The sequence below is a fragment of the Cherax quadricarinatus genome, chromosome 43 (genome assembly GCF_038502225.1).
Source record: "Cherax quadricarinatus isolate ZL_2023a chromosome 43, ASM3850222v1, whole genome shotgun sequence".
In the NCBI taxonomy this organism is placed as follows: Eukaryota; Metazoa; Arthropoda; class Malacostraca; order Decapoda; family Parastacidae; genus Cherax; species Cherax quadricarinatus.
Window position 1 is genome coordinate 14,934,687 of NC_091334.1, and position 23,803 is coordinate 14,958,489.

Genomic DNA, 23,803 nt, shown 5'->3' on the forward strand with positions numbered 1-23,803 from the left:
CCAACAATTGCTGACCTTGAGTAAATGGAATTGTCAACGCTTATTGCTTGGGTAGCGTTTATTTTGTAAGGACCTGCCAAGTATGGGCCAATAGGCCTACTGCAGTGTTCCTCCTTTCTTAGGTTCTTATGTTGATAAGTGGAACAGTCTACCTAGTATGGTTACTGAGAGAAGTCCTTCACAATCCATTCCACTAACAGAATATTTGCCAAATGCAATTTTCAGTGCTACCCAAGGAATAAGCTTTCATAAATCTATTTACTCATGTGCAAGTCCCACTCAAATCCAACTCCTCTTACTCATGTGTTTATCCAACCTAATATGCTTATCCAACCTAATATGTTTATCCAACCTAACATGTTTATCCAACCAAGGAAGGTGCATGACATCTGACGAAGTAGCACCTCCACAAAAAAAAAAAAAGCTTTGGTTTTCGGAACTTTTCAAATTCCAGAATTTCGGATAAAGGGATGGGGACTGTATATACAGAAGGGGTTACTAGCCCCTTGCTCCCGGCATTTTAGTCACCTCTTATGACAAGTATGGCTTACAGAGGAAGAATTCTGTTCCACTTCCCCTTGGAGATAAGTGGAAATAAAAAAGAACAAGGACTAATTAGAAAGTAGAAGAAAATCCAGAGGGGTATGTATATATATATGCTTGTACATGCATGTGCAGTGTGACCTAAGTGTAAGAAGTAGCAAAGCGTATCTGAAATCTTGAATGTTTGAGACAGAAAAGACACCAGCAATCCTACCATCATATAAAACAATTATACAGGCTTCCGTTTTACACTCGCTTGGCTGGATGATAGTTCCTCCCTGGGCAGTCGCTGTCTACCAACCTGCTACCTCCCATGTACTGTATGTATGTATGTATGTATGTATTGGAGAAAAAATATAAATACGGTACAATATCTATTTTTTATAAATAGCATTTTGAAGTATTTTTATTACCAGTAAATTTCAGATAAGTTGAGATTTTGCTTTGATTTTTAATCCAGAGGGCTAGCCACCCACGATACCCCAGTAAAATCATCATATCATTGCGGACTGTCTTTTTTCCACTGGGGTCCTTTTAATTTTATCCCCCAGGATGTGACCCACAACAGTTGGTTAACACACAGGTACTTATTTGAACATAGGGCAGCAGGTGTAAAGAAACATGCCAAATTTTTCACCCCTTGCTAACCAAGCCACAAACAATGAAACTCCTAGTATACTTCATGAATTATCAACTATAAAGAAAATGAATAATGAGAGACAATCTGTGTGCCTGTGTTTCTTAATGGGATGGTATGTGCCCATGAATTAAAGCCACCTTTATTTAACCCTTAACGGTCCAAACGTATATATACGCTTTTTCAACATCTGAAAGTACGTAAAAAAAAGTAGATCTTTTTTTATTTTATTTATTTATTTATTTATTACAATTTGAGCACACATACAGAGGTACAAAAAAAAAATACAGATAAGAGCAGCATGCCAAAGCCACTTATACTATACATAGCATTACGGGCTGGCTTAAAATTAACTTAAGATTAACTAAGCAATGATGAAATCAGTGATAAAACATTAATGTAAACAGATTACTATAAAGTACAAGTGAGTATTACAAAGACAGGTCATATGGTTGCATGCATTATTGTACATTCAGTCGTATGGAGAATTCTGTTAGGTAGTTTATTTAAAAAAATAGTAAAGTTAGATTGGGTTTTAGGTTTAACATTTATGCGATATAATTGTGAGAAACATTTAAGATATACAATTTATAAGGTCGAGTTATTCAGTATTTATTTGGTTTTGGGTGAGTAAGTGATCTTTGAGAAGAGACTTGAATTTATAAACAGGTAGTGTTTCTTTTATATTTACAGGTAATGAATTCCAGATTTTAGGGCCTTTTATGTGCATTGAGTTTTTGCATAGTGTGAGATGGACACGAGGAACATCAAAGAGTGATCTTTGCCTTGTGTTATGGTCATGTGTTCTGTTGAGGTTGGCAAGGAGATGTTTGAGGGGAGGGTTAATATCAGAGTTAAGTGTTCTATGTATGTAATAGGTGCAGTAATAAGTATGGATGTTTTGTATGGTGAGTAGGTTTAGTGTATTGAATATTGGTGGAGTGTGCTGCCTGTAGTGAGAATTTGTTATCATTCTAACTGCAGCCTTTTGTTGGGTAATTAGTGGTCTGAGATGGTTAATTGTTGTTGAGCCCCATGCACAAATTCCATAGGTGAGATAGGGGTAAATAAGTGAGTGATATAGGGCCAGGAGGGCTGACTGTGGAGCATAGTACCGTATCTTCGATAGTATGCCTACAGTCTTGGAAATTTTTTTAGAAATTTATTGTATATGTGTATGAAATTTGAGTCTATTATCAAGGTGGATTCCTAAGAATTTTCCCTCTGTTAGCTTTGTGATAGGTGATCCGTTTATCATTATGTTAAGAGGGACATCTGTAGCTCTGTTACCAAACTGAATGAAGTAGGTTTTGTCAATGTTTAGTGTAAGTTTGTTAGTCCTCATCCAGGTAGATATTTTCTGTAATTCGGTATTTACAGTATTGGCTAGCGTGACTGGGCTCGGGTGGGAGAAGACGTATGTAGTGTCATCTGCAAATAGTGTGGGTTTGAGTAATTGCGAAGCATTTGGTAGGTCATTTATGTATAGGAGAAAGAGAAGAGGGCCAAGGACACTTCCCTGTGGGACACCAACTGTAATTGGTTGTGCAGAAGAGTTTGCCCCATTTGCGTACACATATTGGCTTCTGTTGCTGAGGTATGACTTGAGGTAGTTGAGGGAGTGCCCTCTTATACCATAGTGTGACAATTTTACGTGGAGCAAGTCATGGTCAACTGTATCAAAAGCTTTACGTAAGTCAATGAAGATCCCCAGTGGGACTTCTTTTTTCTCTATTGCAGTGTATATATGTTCTAGCATGTGTACAATAGCATCATTAGTATTTTTATTAGGCCTGAATCCAAATTGGCAGGGGTTGAGTATGTTTTGGGAGATAAGGTAGGAGTAGATTCGTTTATGAATTAATTTTTCGAAGATTTTTGAGAGAGGGTGTAAGTTGGATATTGGCCTATAGATATTCAACTCTGTTTGGTCTCCTCCTTTGTGGATCGGGGTGACCCTTGCTACTTTGAGTACTGTAGGGAAGCTGGAGGATTCAATGGATTTGTTAAAGAGTGTTGCAATGATTGGTGATAGCACTTGTGACACTTTTTTGTATATAAAGGGTGGTAAGGTATTTAAATCTCCTGCCTTGTTTTTTAGTGCGTTGATAATAAGGGAGACTTCGTATGGGTTAGTCGGAGCTAGGAACAGTGTGTTCGGGTAGTTGCCGGTGAGGTAGTCATTTGGTGGGGTATCTGAGCTTGGGATTTTATTGGCAAGGTTTTGTCCTATAGTGGAGAAGAAATCATTGAGTCTGTTTGCTGTTTCTGTTGGTGGGAGTTGAGGTTCATCTGATTTTGCTAATTTTATTTCGCTATTTCGTGATATCTTTTTTGTTCCCAGAATTTCTGATAGGGTTTTCCAGGTCTTTTTTATATCACCTTGTAAGTTGGATAATCTGTTCTCATAATACAATTTTTTTGCCCTTCTTATCAGGCTGGTTAGGATTGATGAGTAACGTTTTGTTTGGTCTCTGGTTATGTGACCCATTCTGTACTGTTTTTCATATTGGTGTTTTGTATTTATGGATTTGAGAATGCTGGGTGTTAGCCAGGGACTGTTCAGTCTCTTAGCTGTCATCTGTTTAGTTTTTTTAGGGCAGTGCTTATTATAGAGGTATTGGGTCTTTTTTAGAAAATTATTAATACATTCGTCAATATCTGTATAGATTTCTAGCTCAGTGTGCCAGTCAATGTTTGCTACTGCTGTTGTGAAGTTATTAATGGCTGCCTCATTGTGAAGTCTGAAGGTGACTTTAGTAGTGTCTTGGGGTAGTTTACCAAGAGTTGTTATGAGGAAAGTAGGGTAGTGGTCTGTGGTATTATCTGTAATTATGCCTGATTTTAAAGGGGATATGGTGTTGGTCCAGATGTGGTCAAGTAGGGAAACACTAGTCTCTGTAACTCTTGTAGGTTTTGTTACTGTTGGTAGCAACATAAAATGAATTTTACATTTGAAAACGTTTAAAAAAAAATTTTATCTACATTATTTTTTTTGTTATATTTGAAAATATGTAAAAAAAAAGTAGATCTACTTTTGTAGCACTCTCAGTAGTAGTAACCAGTTACCAGTAACCAGTGTACCGGTGGTTGACTCACTGCCAACCGTCTCTGCCTGAGTCACTGTCTGAACTCATATTGTGCTGACCTAGCACTATTCAAAGACCCCCTCACATATGGGTACTGTGGGCGGTCAGTCAGTTTACGAGAGTGAGCAAGAGAGACAAGGTACGGCTGTAAGGGCGCTCCCCACATCTGTAATTATACGTACTACCAGCCTACGTGAGTATTACTTTACCCAATCCACGTGTTCGAACTCCCACATGATAGCACTACGAATTTGAACGTCGATCTGTTTGGACCGTTTAAGGGTTAAACTCTTCTTTGTTGGAGAGAAAGCATCAAAGGTCATTTAGAGATGCATGCAATAACTATCAATAGTGAGAAGAAAATAAATGAAACTAGAGAAAGAAAATTGAAGTAACATATGAGGAAAGTAAATCCCTTCTCCTTACTACTGAATGAATGTAGGTCTGTGATAGATGTGGAAAAAAAAAAAAGCAACACAGGCAAATAAAAATATAGAGAACACAAGAATGAAGGAATAATGCAGCCTAAAATGGGCCTACTAGCCCACGTAAGGCACATCCAACTCGTACCAGCCACACCCACTCATGTATGCATTCAACCCATGGCCTGGTAGGCAATGCTCTCACTTCACATACTGAGTGTTTGTGGTTTGATCCCCGGTAAGGGTGGAAACATGGGGAGTGTTTCCTTACAACTGTTGTCCCCATTCACCTATCAAGCAAGTAGGTACCTGGGTGTTAGTCGACTGGTGTGAGTTGCAGCCTGGGGGGCAAGATTTAAGGACCCCAATGGAAATATGACAGACAGTCCTCGATGATGCACTGACTTTCGTTATCGTGGGTGGCCAATCCTCCGGGGTTAAAAATTTGAACAAAATCTTATCTTATTGAAAGCTACCCTACAATGTTAGGGACTAAGTTAGTTTGACAGAGCATTTTGTAGGTCCTTCCGTGAGCATCTGTTGAAGTCAGAGAGTTATCCAGATGGCAGGCTCACCAATTTAAAATATACAACAAAATTTAGGTTTAGGTTATGTTGTGTTTGATTAGTACTTGGCAATATATTTACTAAATTTATATACAAGAACTCTTCATCAATGGAAAACATCTGAGACTTCTGACCAACTGGTGACTTGGTAATGTTGGTAAGATCACTGACATTTTTTTCACCAGACATTCCCACAGTATGCAGCTAACCATCATCAGCTACTTATTATGGTATAAACTGTTGGAGCGAGTTTCCCAATCATGTCATGGGATCCAGAACAACACAGGTTGAACTGCAGAAACTGGATGTGTTTTAAGTGGAAGATAAGAGTAAAGAAGCCAAAACTAATCTGCATTCAAAATTGTGTAGTACCCACAGCAGGTGACCAGGCCTCAAACACCTTCAATTATACAGTGATAAGGGACTGGAATGGTTTACCTGATCATAAGAATAAAGCAAAAGAATACCTGATGAGTGAAACTGCATTATTATAACCAAGGGGAAGCGCTAAACCCATAGGATTATACAGCACCGGGGGGGGATGTGGAAGGCATTCAGGCTTAATTTGGGGAACTGGAGTGAAACTGCAAAAGGGGGGGAAAACATTGACAAGTATATTTATTCCTTTTTATTGTCAGTAATGATAGAGCAAAAATACTATGTACACAGGCCTAACTATGCATCTGTAACTGCTGTATATACTATAATAATATAAAGTTTTACTGATATTTACAAACTACAACCTAAAAAGTTATGTAAAGGATATAGTCATGTAACTGATTTTCATGTATGTAAATGATGTATTCATTTTATACTGCATTTTCAGTGACATTTATTGTGCTAGATAGAATTTATGTAACAAGGACAAAAATGGAAATTAGTCAGTATTTGACTTTGTTGGATTATCCTAGGTTAATTTATGCATTACTGCACAATACACTTGTTAAATTCTAAGCCAGTAATAGCATACGAGAGTATACATTAAAGATATGAAAATGCTGACTGACAATTTGGTATATGGGCAGCTGGACATGCATACAACATTTTGGATTTTGGATACTTTATTGCAATAAAATATCTAAAACACTGCACGTGTCCATTTACCTAAAGTAACTACATATTACGTGAACTCTGGAATACAGCAAATGAAGAAAATGAGTTTGCATTGTTTTTAACATTGCTGCACTAGTAGTATATATATGGCATGTAGAAAGAAATTATGTAGACGATGTGCAAAATATATATTATATTTTATTTTTTAAAATTGTAATAATGTAAATTACCCTATATAAATTTTGTTATAATCTAAATTAGATGCTATTGCACAATTCTGTTTGGCAAGCATTTTAATTCCCAGAGTTAGAACCAGACACTACTGGAATGAATGGTACTGCAAATTAACTGCGTGTTGGTGTATGTGACTAAACTACAAATGAAACCCGGCTGATAAATTGGTACCATCCTCAGAAATACGGGTTTTTATCTGATATGGAACTCGTCATTCACAGGATCCAGGAATATGAAGGTTTATCTAAGCAGGACACCACAATGACAATTAGGATAATCGTCATGTCATTCAACGAACTACGTCAAGTGAAGTTTTGTTTCACCGGAGATTCTTAATGGATCACCTAACACTTGAACCTTACCTGCTAGCAGAGGGACGAGGAGCACCAGCAGCCTCATAGTGGTGGTGTGTGAATGACGCAGCGGCAGTAATAAGTGGTTGGAAGAGGACAAAGATGGGTGTGGGTGGCCGGCCTGGGGTGCCCTCCAGTCATGTGATGTTTACTCACCACCGCAACAGCTACCACAACATTCCCCTCCACACTTAATACACCCGCCTCTTTCAAACATCCTTATTATCCATCTTTCTCCCTTTCCTATGTTGCAAAACTTTTCCTGTTGGGCAGAATTGGTATTTTATGGTTAGAGTGCAGTATTAAGGATAGTTATTAATGCCTGGTTGGTTTGGATCGGCAACTCATTGCTATGAGTCAGGTCTGAGAAGTCCAGAAGCAGTTCAGCAGATTTCTTATGTCAACATAAGATAGTGGGTATTTCCACAAGCTTAGTGTGTATGTATGTGGATACGATTCTGTGTTGGAATATGGCAGGATAATCATCCTGCATATTGATTTATTACATGATAACCATCCAGCATGATGAAGTATTACAGGAAGTTACATGAGTTTGTCAAGGTTGGGAACCAAAACAAGTATGGTACAAGGGAGGTCAACACAATTTTGTAGTACCTACCGTTGGTGGTCAGGCTTGGAACACCTTTTATTGTACAGCAATAAGAAGTGTAACCGATTGCCTGTGCATGTCAAAGCCTGTCTTAGCATGAGCCAGTTCAGGAAGAGAGCTAAAAGGTACCTAATGAACGAATTATTATAATCATGGGGGAGCGCTAAATCTAGGATTATACATCGCATGTGGGGGAGGAGGTGGAAAGTATTCAGGCTTAATTCAGGGAACTGGAGCACAGATCCACTTCCCTAGATCAAGAACCCCTCACCAGCGTCAAGGAACCTCCCTTGAGGGACTTAATGAACGAAGCTGCAGAAAGGGACAGTGATTACTTGTAAGTACCTATTATCGTAAGCTGATCCTCTCCTTAATGTAAATAACTCAGTTTACCTTATTCCTAGTATATCTTCTTTTACTGTAGCTGATTTTTCACACAGTTGACTTACTTAGCTGTTTTAACTTTTAAGGCTGAAATTATAAAATATTAGGACCCCAGTGGAAATAAGTCACTATGACCTTTTTTTGTTATCCTAGATAATTTACACTATGTATGATAATTGTACTTATGTGTACCTGTGCCTAAATAAACTTACAATAGGTGTCCTGTGTGATACGTATGACAGTATAACCATCCTACGTTATGGACTCGATTTATATAACAGGAAAATTATCCATCATACATATTGGGGTATGACAGAAAAACTGTCTTGTGTAATGTATGTCTATGGGTGAAGGTCAGGTCAAGTATTTAAACAATAAAAGGGAACACTGCAATAATTTACTGATTCACGCCGCCAGGATGGTCTCATACTCGCCAATTCCCGTCCACAAAGCTTAACGTTAAGCCTATTATTAGGTATCTCCGATGTGGCTGTCAAGGATTTTTCTTACTATAATGCTTCATTTTCGTTTCGCTCATAACACGAGAAGGCCTGAACAGGCTTCAAATTTTCATCACTAGTTTACGGTAACTAAAGCTGTAGAACCCATTCCCATTCATAGTGATGTTTTCACAATCATCAGTCTGGTTAACCGAACATGTGCTGTACCTCAGTATTCACCAATACAAATGTTACACCAAGCTGTTACACAAAATCTCAAAATTTCATTAATCACAAACCAAAACTGTTACAGATTTTTGCAGATCATAGCAATCTAATAAACTAACCTATTTATAGGTTAGGTTAGGTAAGGTTCGTCAGGAAACAGGACAAGTGTTTCCTGACGCGGTTCTTAGTCAGATGATGACCTGCCATTGGAGCTTTTGGTCATCTGACCGAGGCCTTCCGCTGACTTACCGGTCCATCCCTTTAACAATTATGATCATAGTTATAACCATTTAGGAATTCCCTACCAATTTGTGAAATTGTCCAGTGGCTCCAAGAAGATATAAACAAAGTTTTCCAATGGGCAACGGAAAACAATATGATGTCCAATGAGGACAAATTCCAACTACTACGTTATGGAAAACTGGAGGAGATAATAACTAGAACAGAGTATACTACAAACTCTGGCCATACAATAGAGCGGAAATATAATGTAAGGGACTTGGGAGTAGTAATGTCTGAAGATCTCACTTTCCAGGATCACAACAGTGCCACGATCACAAGTGCAAAGAAAATGATAGGATGGATAATGAGAACGTTCAAAACGAGAGATGCCAAGCCACTTGTTCTCTCTAGGCTGGAATACTGCTGCACATTAACATCCTGGAAGGAATGGTCCCGAATCTGTACACAGAAATCACTACCTACGAAAGTAAAAGACTGGGCAGGCGATGCAAAATACCCCCAATTAAAAGTAGGGGCGCCATTGGTACACTAAGAGAAAACACCATAAGTGTCCGGGGCCCAAGACTGTTCAACAGCCTCCCACCAAGCATTAGGGGAATTACCAATAAGCCCCTGGCTGCCTTCAAGAGAGAGCTGGACAGATACCTAAAGTCAGTGCCGGATCAACCGGGTTGTGGTTCGTACGTTGGACTGCGTGCGGCCAGCAGTAACAGCCTGGTTGATCAGGCCCTGATCCACCGGGAGGCCTGGTCGTGGACCGGGCCGCGGGGGCGTTGATCTCCGGAATAACCTCCAGGTAGATTATAAGTTAATATTAAACCTGCAAGAAATTTTCTGCATAACAAGATGCTGAATATAAAGTAGTTTATACATGTCAATTAATTCTGTGTCCATTATATATTGTACAATACCTTATAGAAATAAAGTTATTTATTTATTTGTTTTTGGTTTATCCTGGAATGGCTCTGATAACTTCCAAAAACTTCTGCAGCTTAGCTTGAAATGTTCGAGAAAAGGTGCTTCCTAATTTTTTTTTATATTTTATTTAAAAGAAACATATACATAATACACAAAAAGAAAAATCACAAGCCGACAATTAACAGATCAAAAGACCGTGGCAGATAATGTCAGTACACACTCAAAAAACTAAATACATTTTAACACATTGATATTACAAAATACTGCTGAATAAACCCAACCAGTTTATGGAAAAAAAAAAACATACCGACTCCCAAACAAACAGTCGGAGTCATTATAAAACACGTAGGAGTAAGTCCTATAATCATATATATATATGTGTATATATATATACACATGCATATACACACATACGTGCATGTGCACATGTGTTCGTACAGAACAGACTGGATTATACTTGAAATAATGCTCAAATTGACTTGACACTAAATAAACTATATATATATATTACATCCAATAATAGAACTACACCTAAGACATTGGTTCCCACAAACACACCTACACACACACACAAAGTTAATGTTGACGGTTAACATTCAATATATAATATGACCTACCATACAAATAGAAATACTTATATATTTTATATAAAATACTTATATATTCTCGTACAGAGTTCATAATGTACAGATTTACATGCATACAAACAGAGTATCAGAGCCATACAAAGTCATGTACATTCATGTCACACCTCCACAAGAACGTTACACTCAATACCCTGATGCCTAGAACAGAAAAGGATTATGCCTTACCATCCCCTGACATACACCCCAATAAACCCATACACTCAATATCCGGCATACAACCTTCCAACGGCATTACCCACATCAAACACCCTGCAAACCAGTCAACCTTCCTCATCAGGCATCCAATCACTCCAAGAGGACACACCACTGAAGAGACCAACCCCTTGCCTCCTCACCCCGTCACCAAGCGGAGTAAACGTGCAACAGTAAGTCCACGATATCCCTCCGGAAAACTAGTTACCCACCGTTCCCCATATAATTGTTTGTTCCTACACGCTGTCCTATAAAAACACGCTGCCAACGCTTTTATCTTAATGCTTTCCTCCACCTCCTTCATCCCCCAAGAGACATACAAGTAATCAACTATTACGTATCTGATAGCCCTCCCCACCACGTTGGGCACCCCTCCCATATCTAACATTAAAGCCCTAAGGGGTGATATCTGACCCCCCCCCAATAAAAGGAAAACCCTCTTCAACCACAATCTTACCACCTCCAAAGCAGAACAAAAATATACTACATGGAAAGCAGTTTCAACTTCCCCACAAAAACCACATGACACCTCTCTCACAAAACCCATTTGTCTTAGCACCTCCTTCAATGCCAAAGTCCCCGTAAGAAATCTATATACTAATTCCCTCACTCTTGCCTGTATTCTTAGTTTACTAAATTCCACCCATATCACTCGCCAATCATATGTGAGATACACTGCCAACCCCTGCAGTGATTCCTGACGACGACTCACTCCCACCAACCGTTTTACCTTGAGTTTTTTAACATTGCGAACCTTTATCATAAACCTCAGCATATCTTCACACTCCACTAAGTCCCTGCCACTCCACCATTTGCAGACATCCCCCATCACCTCCCCCACTCGAAGACCCCTTTTCCCCCCCTGCCTGAATATACCTCTGCTTAACATATAGCGCCTTCACCCTAGATCCTAATGCCATCAGTCCCAATCTTCCCTGTCTTACCGCAGTCATTACCACATCTTTGCCCAAAACCCCACACATACCTTAATACTCTCCTTTGTAATTCCATAATATCCTAACTTCGTAAGGGATAAATTTCCGCCACTCCCCACACCTTACTATAAATTAGTGTATTTACCACCACAACCCTTTGATGCAAGGTTACGTCCCCGGCCCCGAAACTCCTAAGCCTACTCAAAGCTCTGTCCAATACCATTTCTGAATTAACTCTCCTGCTCTCCTGTGCATCTGCCAAATACAAAATCCCACAAATCCAGCCAAACTCCTCTCCCAAGGTCCAGCCTACCCAAGCGCCTACCTCCAGCAACCGTGATTTCGGCTTATTAACTCTCATCCCAGTAGCATTCCCAAAAATCTCAAGTACCCTTCCCACTTTACTTAAATCTTCTATCTCATTAAGTAAAACAGTTGTATCATCTACATAGCCCACAATATTCCCACAAAAGCCTCCACTCTCCCCCATCCTTCCTGTCCCACCATCAACCAGAACATAGAAAGGATTCTGCGTACATGCAAAGAGTATTTAGGAGAGCGGACACCCCTGCCTCAAACCCCTCCCCTGTACTCTCATCGATGCATCAGCATACAATGTCCTCACCCATCCCACCACCCTCCCTCCAAAACCCATTCTCAACATACTCTCAAGCAAAAAATCCCTATCCACTTAATCATAAGCTCTCTCCCAATCCAGACCTAGAATACCACCCTTACTACTACCCTCGAGGAAATCCCTAATCCGTCCATGACCTACCCGCATACTCCTCCCGGGAATTCCAAACTGTCCCCCATGTATCACTGACCCCATGACCTTCTTCAGTCTATTTCCTAAGATTTTCGCAAAACCCTTGTAATCTGTGCACATCAGAGATATTGCTCGATAAGCACTCAAAACTCTTCCCCCCCTCTGCTTTGGCACCAAAACTATGACACCCGTACTTTGTGATTTGGCCAACTTTCCACTAGTTAACATATGATTCAATACCCCAACAAAGCATTGCCTAATACACCTCCAATGTGCTCTATAAAAATCATTTGGTATACCGTCTATCCCTGGTGTTTTACCTGTACTCATCCCTAAAACTGCCTCTTCCACCTCAGCCTCACTTATACCACCCTCCAACCCCACTCTATCCTGCTCACTTAAAACACTATGGAACCTCCCTCCAAAAATTCCCTCCCAGGAACCCTCTCCCCCTCCTACTCCATTTATCCATAAACCAACTATCAGCATAGAGACTCATACTTTCTGTGTTGGATAGGACACAACACTCTGGGTACCCTCCCACCCCAGGGCTTGTCTCCAATTGTAGTATGGTGGTTACTGTCTGACAGTCTCGAAATTTATGTAAAACAAACCCGGACGGCTTATCACCCCACAATACATCCTCTAACCCCGCCCTAACCCTGATTGCATCAAACCTATCATTGTGTAATTCAGCTATTCTACTCCGAAGACTATCCATGTCATCCCTCCTACCACCTCCCCCATCATAACAGTCTTGCAACTGTCCCTCCAGATAATTTTGCAACCCAAAACGGCACCTCGCCTCTTCTCGTCCCCTAACCTTAAAAAACTTTGCTATCTCAGGCTTGGCCTGCATTTCCTACCAATCTAACAGATCTATCTCCTTATCCCTAGCTTCCCAAAAATGCAACCACCAATCATTGAAAAAAGGCCCCTCCCCCTCCTCCTTAAGAAGCCTTACATTTAATTTCCAGTACCCAGAATAAATACGCACTACTCCATCCCACATCAGATCTGCAATTACCGCCCTGTGATCAGAAAACCCCACATCGAAGGCTCTCACCCTCACCACATCTATACCCTGTTTAACATAGATTCTGTCCAATCGCGCCTCATATCCCCTACGGACGAATGTATGCTCCACTAGGTATCCCCCCCTTCCCACAACATCAACAACCCCAATATCCCGCAATACATCCCTCAGAACACTCAACACACAACCTGCCCCTCTCAGTTCAACATCACCACTCCATATCACACAATTCCAATCACCTCCTATTACTGTTATAGCAGGTAAACCTCTCAAGTGATACAGCAATACCTCCCTGATAAAATCTACTTTTACCCTGGTATTGCTAGTTGCTGGCATGTAAACACCTACGAAACTAGCTCGACTGTCACCCCAGACACCATCCACCCTCACTACCCTCCCACTCCCCCTCTTCCCAACCCATGACACACAAGGGACTAGTCTCCTTTATCGCTACTGCTACCCCACCTTTCAATTGCAAACCACTGTTAACATACATCCGATATCCTTTCAACCTCAACTCACTTCCAGCCCTGTGGTTATGCTCTTGCAAAAAACAAATGTCAACATCAAACCTCCGCAAAATTCACACCAACCAAACTTTCTTGACCTCTGTCTTAAGGCCATTAACATTAAGTGTGACACATCTGAAAGTTATAGAAGGGGCAGCTTTCCCCTATGCCGCTGGGATTTACTCACTGCACCTTTCACATTAAGTGTACCTTTGTCACTCATTTTTTCCTGTGCATTCACCTCCCCCCTCCCCCTCCCACTGTGCAACTCAGGCTCGCCTCTGCCACTATGAGCCATCGGCTCCACCACACCTGCCCATGACTTCTTCCCCGGCCTCTGCCCCGGGGTGATGACCTCATCTATCTCTGACGCAGCAGTTCTATTCCTAGAACTTCCGCTTACACACATATCACTGTCAGTCGAATCCTCCTGGTGTACCTCCACAGCCACCACATGCTCCAGTCCTTTCTTACTCAAGGCTTTCTCCACGTTTTGTTGTTCCTCCAGCCCTCCATCCTCACATATACTTAGAACACCTTCTGCACAGGGCTCCTCCCCATCCAAAAAATCCTTGATCACATCCACCAATAAACCATCCTGGGTCGTAGCTTCCTGAACTAAAGACTCCTCAGGTGTCACCTGCATCTCCCCCGATGCCCCTGGGAGAGTGACACACATTTCCGCCGCCGCCACCTCCCTTTCGACCTCCTCACTCCAGAGGTCATTCCTCCATCCTCCCGAAGCACCAGAGCTAGGCACCAAATCACACGGCTGCAGAATCACAAATGGAGGCCCCAGAACTCGAGGAGCCTGCATCCTAGGACACTGGGCTGCCATGTGCTCGTAGGAGCTACACAAATGACATGTTTTCCTCTGACCAGCATAGTCCACAAAAAACTGTGTCCTATAACCGGCCATCGTAACGTAGGATGGTATGGGCCTTGTTAAAGACATTTTGAGGGTGCAAAAACCCTCCGGCAGCCCTTCATATGGCCCATCCCTCCACACTTCCATGGTTGCAGAATGCACTGTCCCATAATTGCTGAAAAACTCCTGTAGACCATATGCCATAGCCTTGAAGGGTACATTTCGTACCTTCACCCATGTGAAGTACTTAGAGACATCATGTAAAACGACATCCACCACTGAATTCACAATCAAGCATTGTTCCTGGTAATTCTCGACGATTCTTGTGTAGAAGCTGACTCGTACAAATTTCACAAAGATTCTTGTCAAACCATTCAGAGCGATGCATACAATTCCTCATTGGGAATGCCATATGCATCCCTTATGATGCCAGGGAGAAGGACGTTCATCGTAGCGCCACTTAATGTACCATGAACCAGCTCAATGCAGACAGTATTTATCCTCTGTCCTGTACGTTCCGCCATTTTGGTGTCCAAGTGAAAACAGGTAAACTGTGCAAAAACCAACTCAATCAGGAGCGTCTGCGCAGCACGTCCACATGGCCCGTAAGCGATGAGGACAATTCTGCCTCCTAATTAGCCAAAAATCAGGGTGAAATTCAAGGGTGTATGGCACATTTGCCAATTTTATGTGTAAAATAGCCTTTTTTTTATTCCTGTTAAATCATGATAAATAAATCTGAGATATTTTCTCCCGAACAGCTTCAGGATTTATTGACTGTTACATCTTATGGTGAGAATAGTACTCATTATATTCAGTTTGTGTGTGAGCAAGGTAGTCGCTACTGCCTCTGCTGCAAACAGTAAGGGGTTCCACCAAGTTCAGTCAACTGCAGGGGTATATAAAAATCCCTTGCAACAATTGTGACAAAATATACGTCGGCGAAACATCCAGAGACCAACACCTGCATTTCTGAACACCAATACGCCAACAGAATGGACAACTTGAAGAATGCATGTGTTTTAAACTTAGGTTTGTTAGGAAACATTTCAAGTTTCCTGACATGGGTCTAAGTCATATGATCAAAGAAAGGTATTTCTGTATCCCGTAACTTCAATCCCCCTTTACCTCAATAATCTGAGAAATGTACCCCCGTATCCCATAAGCCCAACCCTCTTTAAATGGAATTTCCGTACAGTTTATGAGGTACCCAAGATAGTTAAACTTAGCATATTGGTACTTGTAATCCAGTCTGTTAACAATTGAAGATTTTTCTAATTAAATCTTGTGTAATATGTCGCCGTGTGGATGCCAGATCCTATATGTACCCAGGTCCTCCACCATTGCCAAATGAGCAATTCGAGCTGTTTAGCAACGAACTCCGCCCGGCCGCAGTGTGGAAAATACTGTATATATTTTCCAGAAATACAGTAGTTATATGTAAATAGATGGCCATACTGTATTTAATAATATTTATGTCATAGAAAACGGAAAGCCTGCGTCTGCGCAGAAGGACAGTCACCATTGTTAATTTGAATTGGATACAACGTTAGTGTAATGGGAAGGAATTTTCGTGCTCTAGAGGTTAAAATTGGGCTGACACCTCTCAAACAGGAGGCAAAATTGTTGGATGTGCATTCCTGCATAACTTGAGATATCAGGCGACTGGACAAGACAGCTCCAGGAACCTCAGATAAGTCTGTTATGTTATAACTCTGGCCAGTTGTTATTTTCATGTATAGACAGTGAGGTTTTCTGAGTATGATACAACTTAATCTCCAGTCAAATTGGTGAGTGTTATGATTAAGATATATTCTCCTTCTGTTATATAAATGTGTGTATATACTATAATCCTTTTTTAATTTTAATATACAGTCCACAAATTTATATATTTACCAGCATTCCTGGTGATGTATATTTCATTTAATTAAAAGGTCCAGAGCAACTTGTGGATATGACAGTGGTAGGTATCGAAGGGGGACATTTTTTGCGACCTAGGTGTCCCAAATTCCTACTTGTCTAACTGATAAATAATAATTATCTATGTTCATTTACTGTTATGTATATAATGATACATTCAGATAAATGCAATTTTCCACATTTAATTTGCCCGTTGGTCCTTCTTGAACCAGAGGTAATTAGTGAAGTCATTAATTAGTTAATTACTTAATAATTATATGTGAAATGACAGAAGGAGGTGGATGTTAAGTTCACAAATTTACTTAATGTGTAGTGGATTATAATTATTACAATATTAATTTGGATAAGTCAAGTGTAGCTAATTATATTAATGTGTATATTAATTTTGCAAAGCCAAAGTGGCTAGGATTTATATTAATGTATTTGTATAACATTAATTTGATAAGATAATTCTGGCCAAGATTTATATCAGTGTATGTGTAATTGAAAAGCCAAGTGTAACTAATATTAATGTGTACCTGGAGTTTACCTGTATAATATTAATTTGCTATGCCAAATTCTGGCAAGGATTTATATTAATTTGTATAATAATTTTGATAAGCCAAGGCTGGCTAAAGGTTTGTATTAATGTACATTTGAAGTTTATATTATTTTCTTAAATGTAATTGCTAAGCTCAAGTAGCTAGGATTTATTTAAAGGTAAGTTGTACTATTTACCTTTATAAAGTGCATAATTTAGTACATAATCAGTGTTATTAAGTTGAATTTAATACATTGCATCATGGCTGAAAATGAGGAAATTAATATAGAAGACAAACATATGGAATATAGAGCAAAGAAAGCATCACTACAGGCTAGAAAAGTTCATGTAACCAAGGCATATAATAAATGTTTGGAATTAATGAATCAAGAAACTGTGAATACTGATGATTTAAAATTGTATTTAGATGCTTTAGGTAACAGATATGATTCATACAAATTATATTACAACAAATATGAAGGAGATTTGTTAGTAAACTGTGTAGATGAGACTGAAGTAGATCTCATGATTAATCAGTATTATGAATTAGAGGAAAAGATTCTTTCTTGTAAAAGTCAGGCCTTGAATAAATTAAAATGTGTAAACCAGGCAGTTAATCAGTCTGCTCCAACAAATAATATGTCTTATGTGTGTGTGTGACTCAACAATCAATATTTACACCAATAACTCACTACAGTTGTGACCGGGTGTGGAAGTGTGAATTGCTCATTACTCTAAAATTTGTTTATGATTGTAGCCATGTATAAACGCAAGTAACCATTCTTACAGTATTCATTACCTTTGTAACTTGTGAGTTCATTACCTTGTACCTAGTTCAGAATTCAAAACTTTGGGGCCCAGTCCCTGGACCCATTGTGTACCTCTATAATCTGTTAATACCTTTGTAACTTGTCATGATTGTGACTAGACCTACCTGGAGTTCATTACCTTTGTAAATTGTGAATTCATTACCTCTGTAACTTGCTCAGCCATCAAAACTTTGAGGCCCAGTCCCTGGACCCATTATGTACCTCTGTAATCTTTTGACTACCGCCCACAGGATGGGTATGGGGTGCATAATAAACATATTAAACTAACTTTGCCAAAACTCCCAGAACCTATGTTTACCTGTATTTAATCCTGGTGAAAATTGGGAGGAGTTTTGGTCAATTTTTAAAGCAGCTGTGCATGACAGGAGTGACCTAGCCTGTGTAACTAGATTATTTTACCCCAAAGGACAGGTAAGAGGAGATGCTCACATACTCATACAAGCCTTTCCCAATATAGATGACTCTTACAAGGAAGCAGTTGACTTGTTGAAGGTCACTTATGGTAATATAGGACAAAGTAGGTTGGATCTAGTGAATATCATTGTTAATTTAAAATCTCCAGATCACACTTACAAAGGTTTACAGCAGTTTAGAGTTAAACTGGAGAGCACTCTCAAAACTTTAAGTAATAAATACTATCTGAAGGAATCAGACTGGTTATTGAGTGCCATGGTACAAAATAAATTAAGCTGTAAAACACTTGAATGGATTTTCAAACAAATATCACAAGGGTTATTTTGGACTGGAGGAAATAAGACTAGGTCTACAAGAATTAATTGTGCAGTTGCAGACCAGCCAACCAACTCATTTTAAAGATGCAACACATAATAACTCTGAGGTATCTGTCAAGTTTCACAAAGGGAAACATTATCCCAATGGTAATAATCAAAATTCATTTCCTAAAAATAGTTGCATAGGTACATATCAAGTAGCAGGAATCAGAAATAATGATTCTCCACAAAGTAAGAAGAATAAGTACCCTCATAAGAGTAGACCAGTTAATAAGAAACCAGTCAGAGAAAAGAGAGATTGTCTTTTCTGCAAGGGTACTCATTTTTCTAAGAATTGCAATGCATACAATTCATGGAATGACAAAGTTGAAAGATTGGAGGAACTTGACAGATGTATCAGGTGTTTAGGTAATCACAATGTAAAGGATTGTCATGCCAAATTAAACAACTGTTATCAATGTCACAAAGGAAGACACCATATAGTCATGTGTAAAGGTCTATATGATAATGTTGATAATAATGATAATGTTGACAATCCTGACACAACAGTGGCTAATGTAAAAATTGCTGCTAATGTTAATAATGATGGTTTTGCTGAAGTAGCCTTACCTGTGTTACAGGTAAAAATTGATGATAAAAGGCATAAATAAAAAAATGTAAATGCATTATTGGACCAGGGATCCCAGCGTACTTTCATAAAACGTAAATGTCTTGATGGTATGAGAGTACAGATGGGAGATCCCACAACTTTAAAATTATCTGGTTTTCTCTCAGATAAAAGAGCTCAATTGTATTACACTGTTTATGTAACTGTCAGGTTGGGCAATGAGAAAAAACGTGTTAATGCAGTAATTGTAGATAGACTTCCAGAGAAAATATCTACAGTAGGGCTTAGTAAAGCTACAGAAACTCTCACATAATGTAAATTTAGCACCTTCTGGTGTAAGTGATGATTCTGCAGGCCCAATAAATATATGACTAGAGGAAACTACAAATACCATAACTGTGTGTCTTACTCATGAAATCGTACCCCAGTATAATTCTTCCATAGAGGATGGTGTTGAGCCAGTGCATAAATTGTGGGAATTAGACAGCATTGGAATAAATGTAAATGAAGAAAGTCCAGACGATTCTTTTACTCAGGAGCAATACCTGAGAGATGTAAAATTTGAATCTGGGCAATACTGGGTACGACTTCCGTGGAGACTGAACCATCCAGAATTGCCCACTAATTACAGAATGGCATATGGACAATTAAAGGCTCAGCTCCGCGAACTGAGTAAGACACCAGAATTGTTAACTGCCTATAATGATATAATTGCTGAGCAGTTAATTAATAAATTTATAGAAGAGGTACATCCTGAGCAAGCCAAAATTTATGGTCACTATTTACCACATCACGGAGTGAAGAAGGATTCTAAGACCACTCCTCTGAGAATTGTGTTTACTTGTAGTGCCAGGAGTAACAAAAACGTACCTAGTTTAAATGACTGTTTGATGACAGGTCCGTCGTTGACGGAAAAATTAGGAAATATCTTATTAAATTTCAGGGTTAAGAATTATGCCTTTATGGCTGACATAAGTAAAGCTTTCCTAAGAGTGGGTTTACAAGAGGCTGACCGGGATTGTACCCGCTTCTTATGGCCTGAGAATCCTATTGACCCACTTAGCCCTCTGAAAACCTTTCGCTTTAGGAGTTTACCTGGAGTTTACCTGGAGAGAGTTATGGGGGTCAACGCCCCCGCGGCCTGGTCTGTGACCAGGCTGCTACATCCAGTCCATTCCTACTTCAAGCGACGATAAATGCACACCTTAAAACGTATGGAAAGTCCACTGAGTAAAGTAATGAGGAAACAATTATATGTGGACAATTTCCTGGGTGTGACGTCATCTGAAGAGGAACTGTTAATGACAGTGCAAATATGCCTCTGAGGGAATGGAATAGTAATTCGTCCAAATTAAAGAACAAAATAAGTAAAGATTACCCTGGAGATGAAGTGCCAAAATGTAGTAATGTATTGGGATAAACTTGGGATACTGAGAGAGATTTGTTAATGTTAAAACCTAATAATTACAGTATACCCAATAAATTAACTAAGAGAGTCTTGCTTGCTGAAGTTCCCAAATGTTTTGATCCACTAGGTTTAGTGTCACCCCTTACTATAAGAGGGAAATTATTAATTCAGGAAGCATGGAAACTTAAATGTGCTTGGGATGAAATTCTACCTGAGGAATTCATTAACAGGTGGGATGAATTAATTGGTGATTATGAGAAAATTCCAATGTTGGAGTTCCCATGCCAGGTGGCTAATCCAAATGGGAAAAATGTACTCCACATTTTTTGTGATGCTTCAAAATTGGCATATGGAGCAGTTGCTTACCTTCAATGTAATAGTGTTATTTCTCTTGTTATGTCTAAGGCTAAAGTGTCTCCAATTAAATCACGTACCTTACCTCAATTGGAATTAACAGCCATTTATGTATGTGTCAAATTAGCTAATTATATAAGAAATAAGTTGCAGGAGGTAAATATTAGCGACACTGTGATTTGGTCTCATAATGACGCATCCTTACAATGGATTCGTAATGGAAACAGTAAAATTGTGTACGTACAAAACAGAGTCGCTGAAATTAATCAGATGCAAGAGAAGTATAATAGTTTGGGTCAGCATATGTTAACATTTAATCATATACCTGGTGAGGAGAATCCAGCTGATTTCTTGTCTCGAGGTTTATCTTATGCTAAATTTGTATATGCTGCATCATGGTTTAAAGGACCGAGCTGGTTGGTAAATAAAGCTAATTGGCCTGTACAAAAGGCATATATTGCTCATGTTGAAATTACTGTGACCACCGCTCCAATAGTTTGTCCTTCATTAGCCATTGATATAAATAGGTATTCTTCTTTACCCAAACTAATCAATGTAACTAAGTTGGTGTTTAACTTTCTAAACAAGATGAATATTTCATTTAAGTTTTCACATCCTCTTGAATATTGGATAAAGAGGGTACAGGAGGAAATCTATGGAAATGAGATTAAATTGATAATGGAAAGAAAAATTGTGAAAGGTTCCATGATAGAGAAATTGGGGCTGTATTTAGAAAACAATGTAATTAGGTGCAGAGGTAGGTTACAGAATGCTGAATTGAGTGATTATGCTAAACACCCTATCTTACTGCCCAAAACTCATCATCTAACAAATTTAATTGTTCTAAATGCCCATAAAAATGTAATGAATGGTGGGGTACAAGCTACCTTAAATTGTATTAGGGAAACTTTCTGGATTCCACAAGGACGGCAAAGTGTTAAAAGGGTGATTAAATCTTGTGTAATATGTCGCCGTGTGGATGCCAGATCCTATATGTACCCAGGTCCTCCACCATTGCCAATTGAGCAATTTGAGTCGTTTAGCAACGAACTCCGCCCGGCCGCAGTGTGGAAAATACTGTATATATTTTCCAGAAATACAGTAGTTATGTGTAAATAGATGGCCATACTGTAATAATATTTATGTCATAGAAAACGGAAAGCCTGCGTCTGTGCAGGACAGTCGCCATTGTTAATTTGAATTGGATACAACGTTAGTGTAATTGGAAGGAATTTTTGTGCTCTAGAGGTTAAAATTGGGCTGACACCTCTCAAATAGGAGGCGAAATTGTTGGATGTACATTCCTGCATAACTTCATATATCAGGCGACTGGACAAGACAGCTCCAGGAACCTCAGATAAGTCTGTTATGTTATAACTCTGGCCAGTTGTTATTTTCATGTATAGACAGTGAGGTTTTCTGAGTATGATACAACTTAATCTCCAGTCAAATTGGTGAGTGTTATGATTAAGATATATTCTCCTTCTGTTATATAAATGTGTGTATATACTATAATCCTTTTTTTAATTTTAATATACAGTCCACAAATTCATATATTTACCAGCATTCCTGGTGATGTATATTTCATTTAATTAATACGTTCAGAGCAACTTGTGGATATGACAGTGGTAGGTATCGAAGGGGGACATTTTTTGCGACCTAGGTGTCCCAAATTCCTACTTGTCTAACTGATAAATAATAATTATCTATGTTCATTTACTGTTAAGTATATAATGATACATTCAGATAAATGCAATTTTCCACAACATAGATCTGAGGCTGACTGAATGAGGTATTCATAAATTATCGTATGAAAATACATAAATTTTCACAATTTCCTCCGTAAGATTGGCAAAGTGACATCTACACAACCCAATTTCAATAAAAGAAAATTGATCTAAATAAGAGATACCAGAATTAAGGGTTTGAAGCTGAGCAGAAGAGGCATTCTTCATTTGCTACATAGAAACCAGAATTTTTAATAAAATTTGAAAATTACAACTTATACAGCCTAAAATCAATGTGAAACTTCATTTTCACAAAACTCACTATCACTGAAAATTTGCAACCGATCAGCACAGTCATTCTTTGGTTCTTCATCGTGATTCCCAGTTTATTAACTGTTATTAAATTAGCAAATTTCGATTTTCACAACCTGAACTAATAGGGTGCCATTCTATCCATTAGACACATCAGCCATTAAATATTCATAAAAACATAAAAATGAAGGAACACTGTAGTTGGCTCATCCATACCTGACTATGGAACTGAACTTCTCCAGGCTGAGGGACTGACAACCTCAAATCTACGACTTCAAGGGTAATGGACTGATTACATCGTCTTCACATCTCTACTGTTCCTGCCTATTTTCTGTATTCGACTGAAGAAGCCTACTGTGTAGGCGAAACGTTTCGGAATGAAGTTGCCTAACTGTTGCCTATGTGTCTTACCTACCAACCTGTCGGTATTGTATACCATTTTGATATTCAACCTATCTGTGGAAAATACTGTATATATTTTCCGGAAATACGGTAATTTATAGGTAAATAGATGGCCTATACTGTATTTAATAATATTTGTCATAGAAAACGGAAAGCCTGCGTCTGGGCAGGAGACTCTCCATCTTGGTTTTGAATTTTGTATAAACGTTGGTATAATGGGAAGAATTTTTCGTGCTCTAGAGGTTAAAATTGTGCTGACACCTCTCAAATAGGAGGCGAAATTGGTGGATATGCATTCCTGCATAACTTGAGATAT

At 39.0% G+C, this 23,803-nt stretch overlaps 1 protein-coding gene across 1 annotated transcript in view; it reads right to left on the reverse strand.

The window, feature by feature from the left end:
- The window catches only part of Sap-r (prosaposin), a 71,354-nt gene extending 51,230 nt beyond the window's left edge, over positions 1-20,124 (reverse strand). Inside the window, exons 1-2 of the mRNA XM_070093598.1 lie at positions 20,071-20,124; positions 6,907-7,159 (exon numbers count right to left, since the gene is read on the reverse strand). Coding sequence (XP_069949699.1) covers positions 6,907-6,943 — 37 coding nt within the window. The 5' untranslated portion in view covers positions 6,944-7,159; positions 20,071-20,124. The remainder of the gene's footprint in view (positions 1-6,906; positions 7,160-20,070) is intronic.
- Between the last annotated feature and the right edge of the window lie 3,679 nt (positions 20,125-23,803).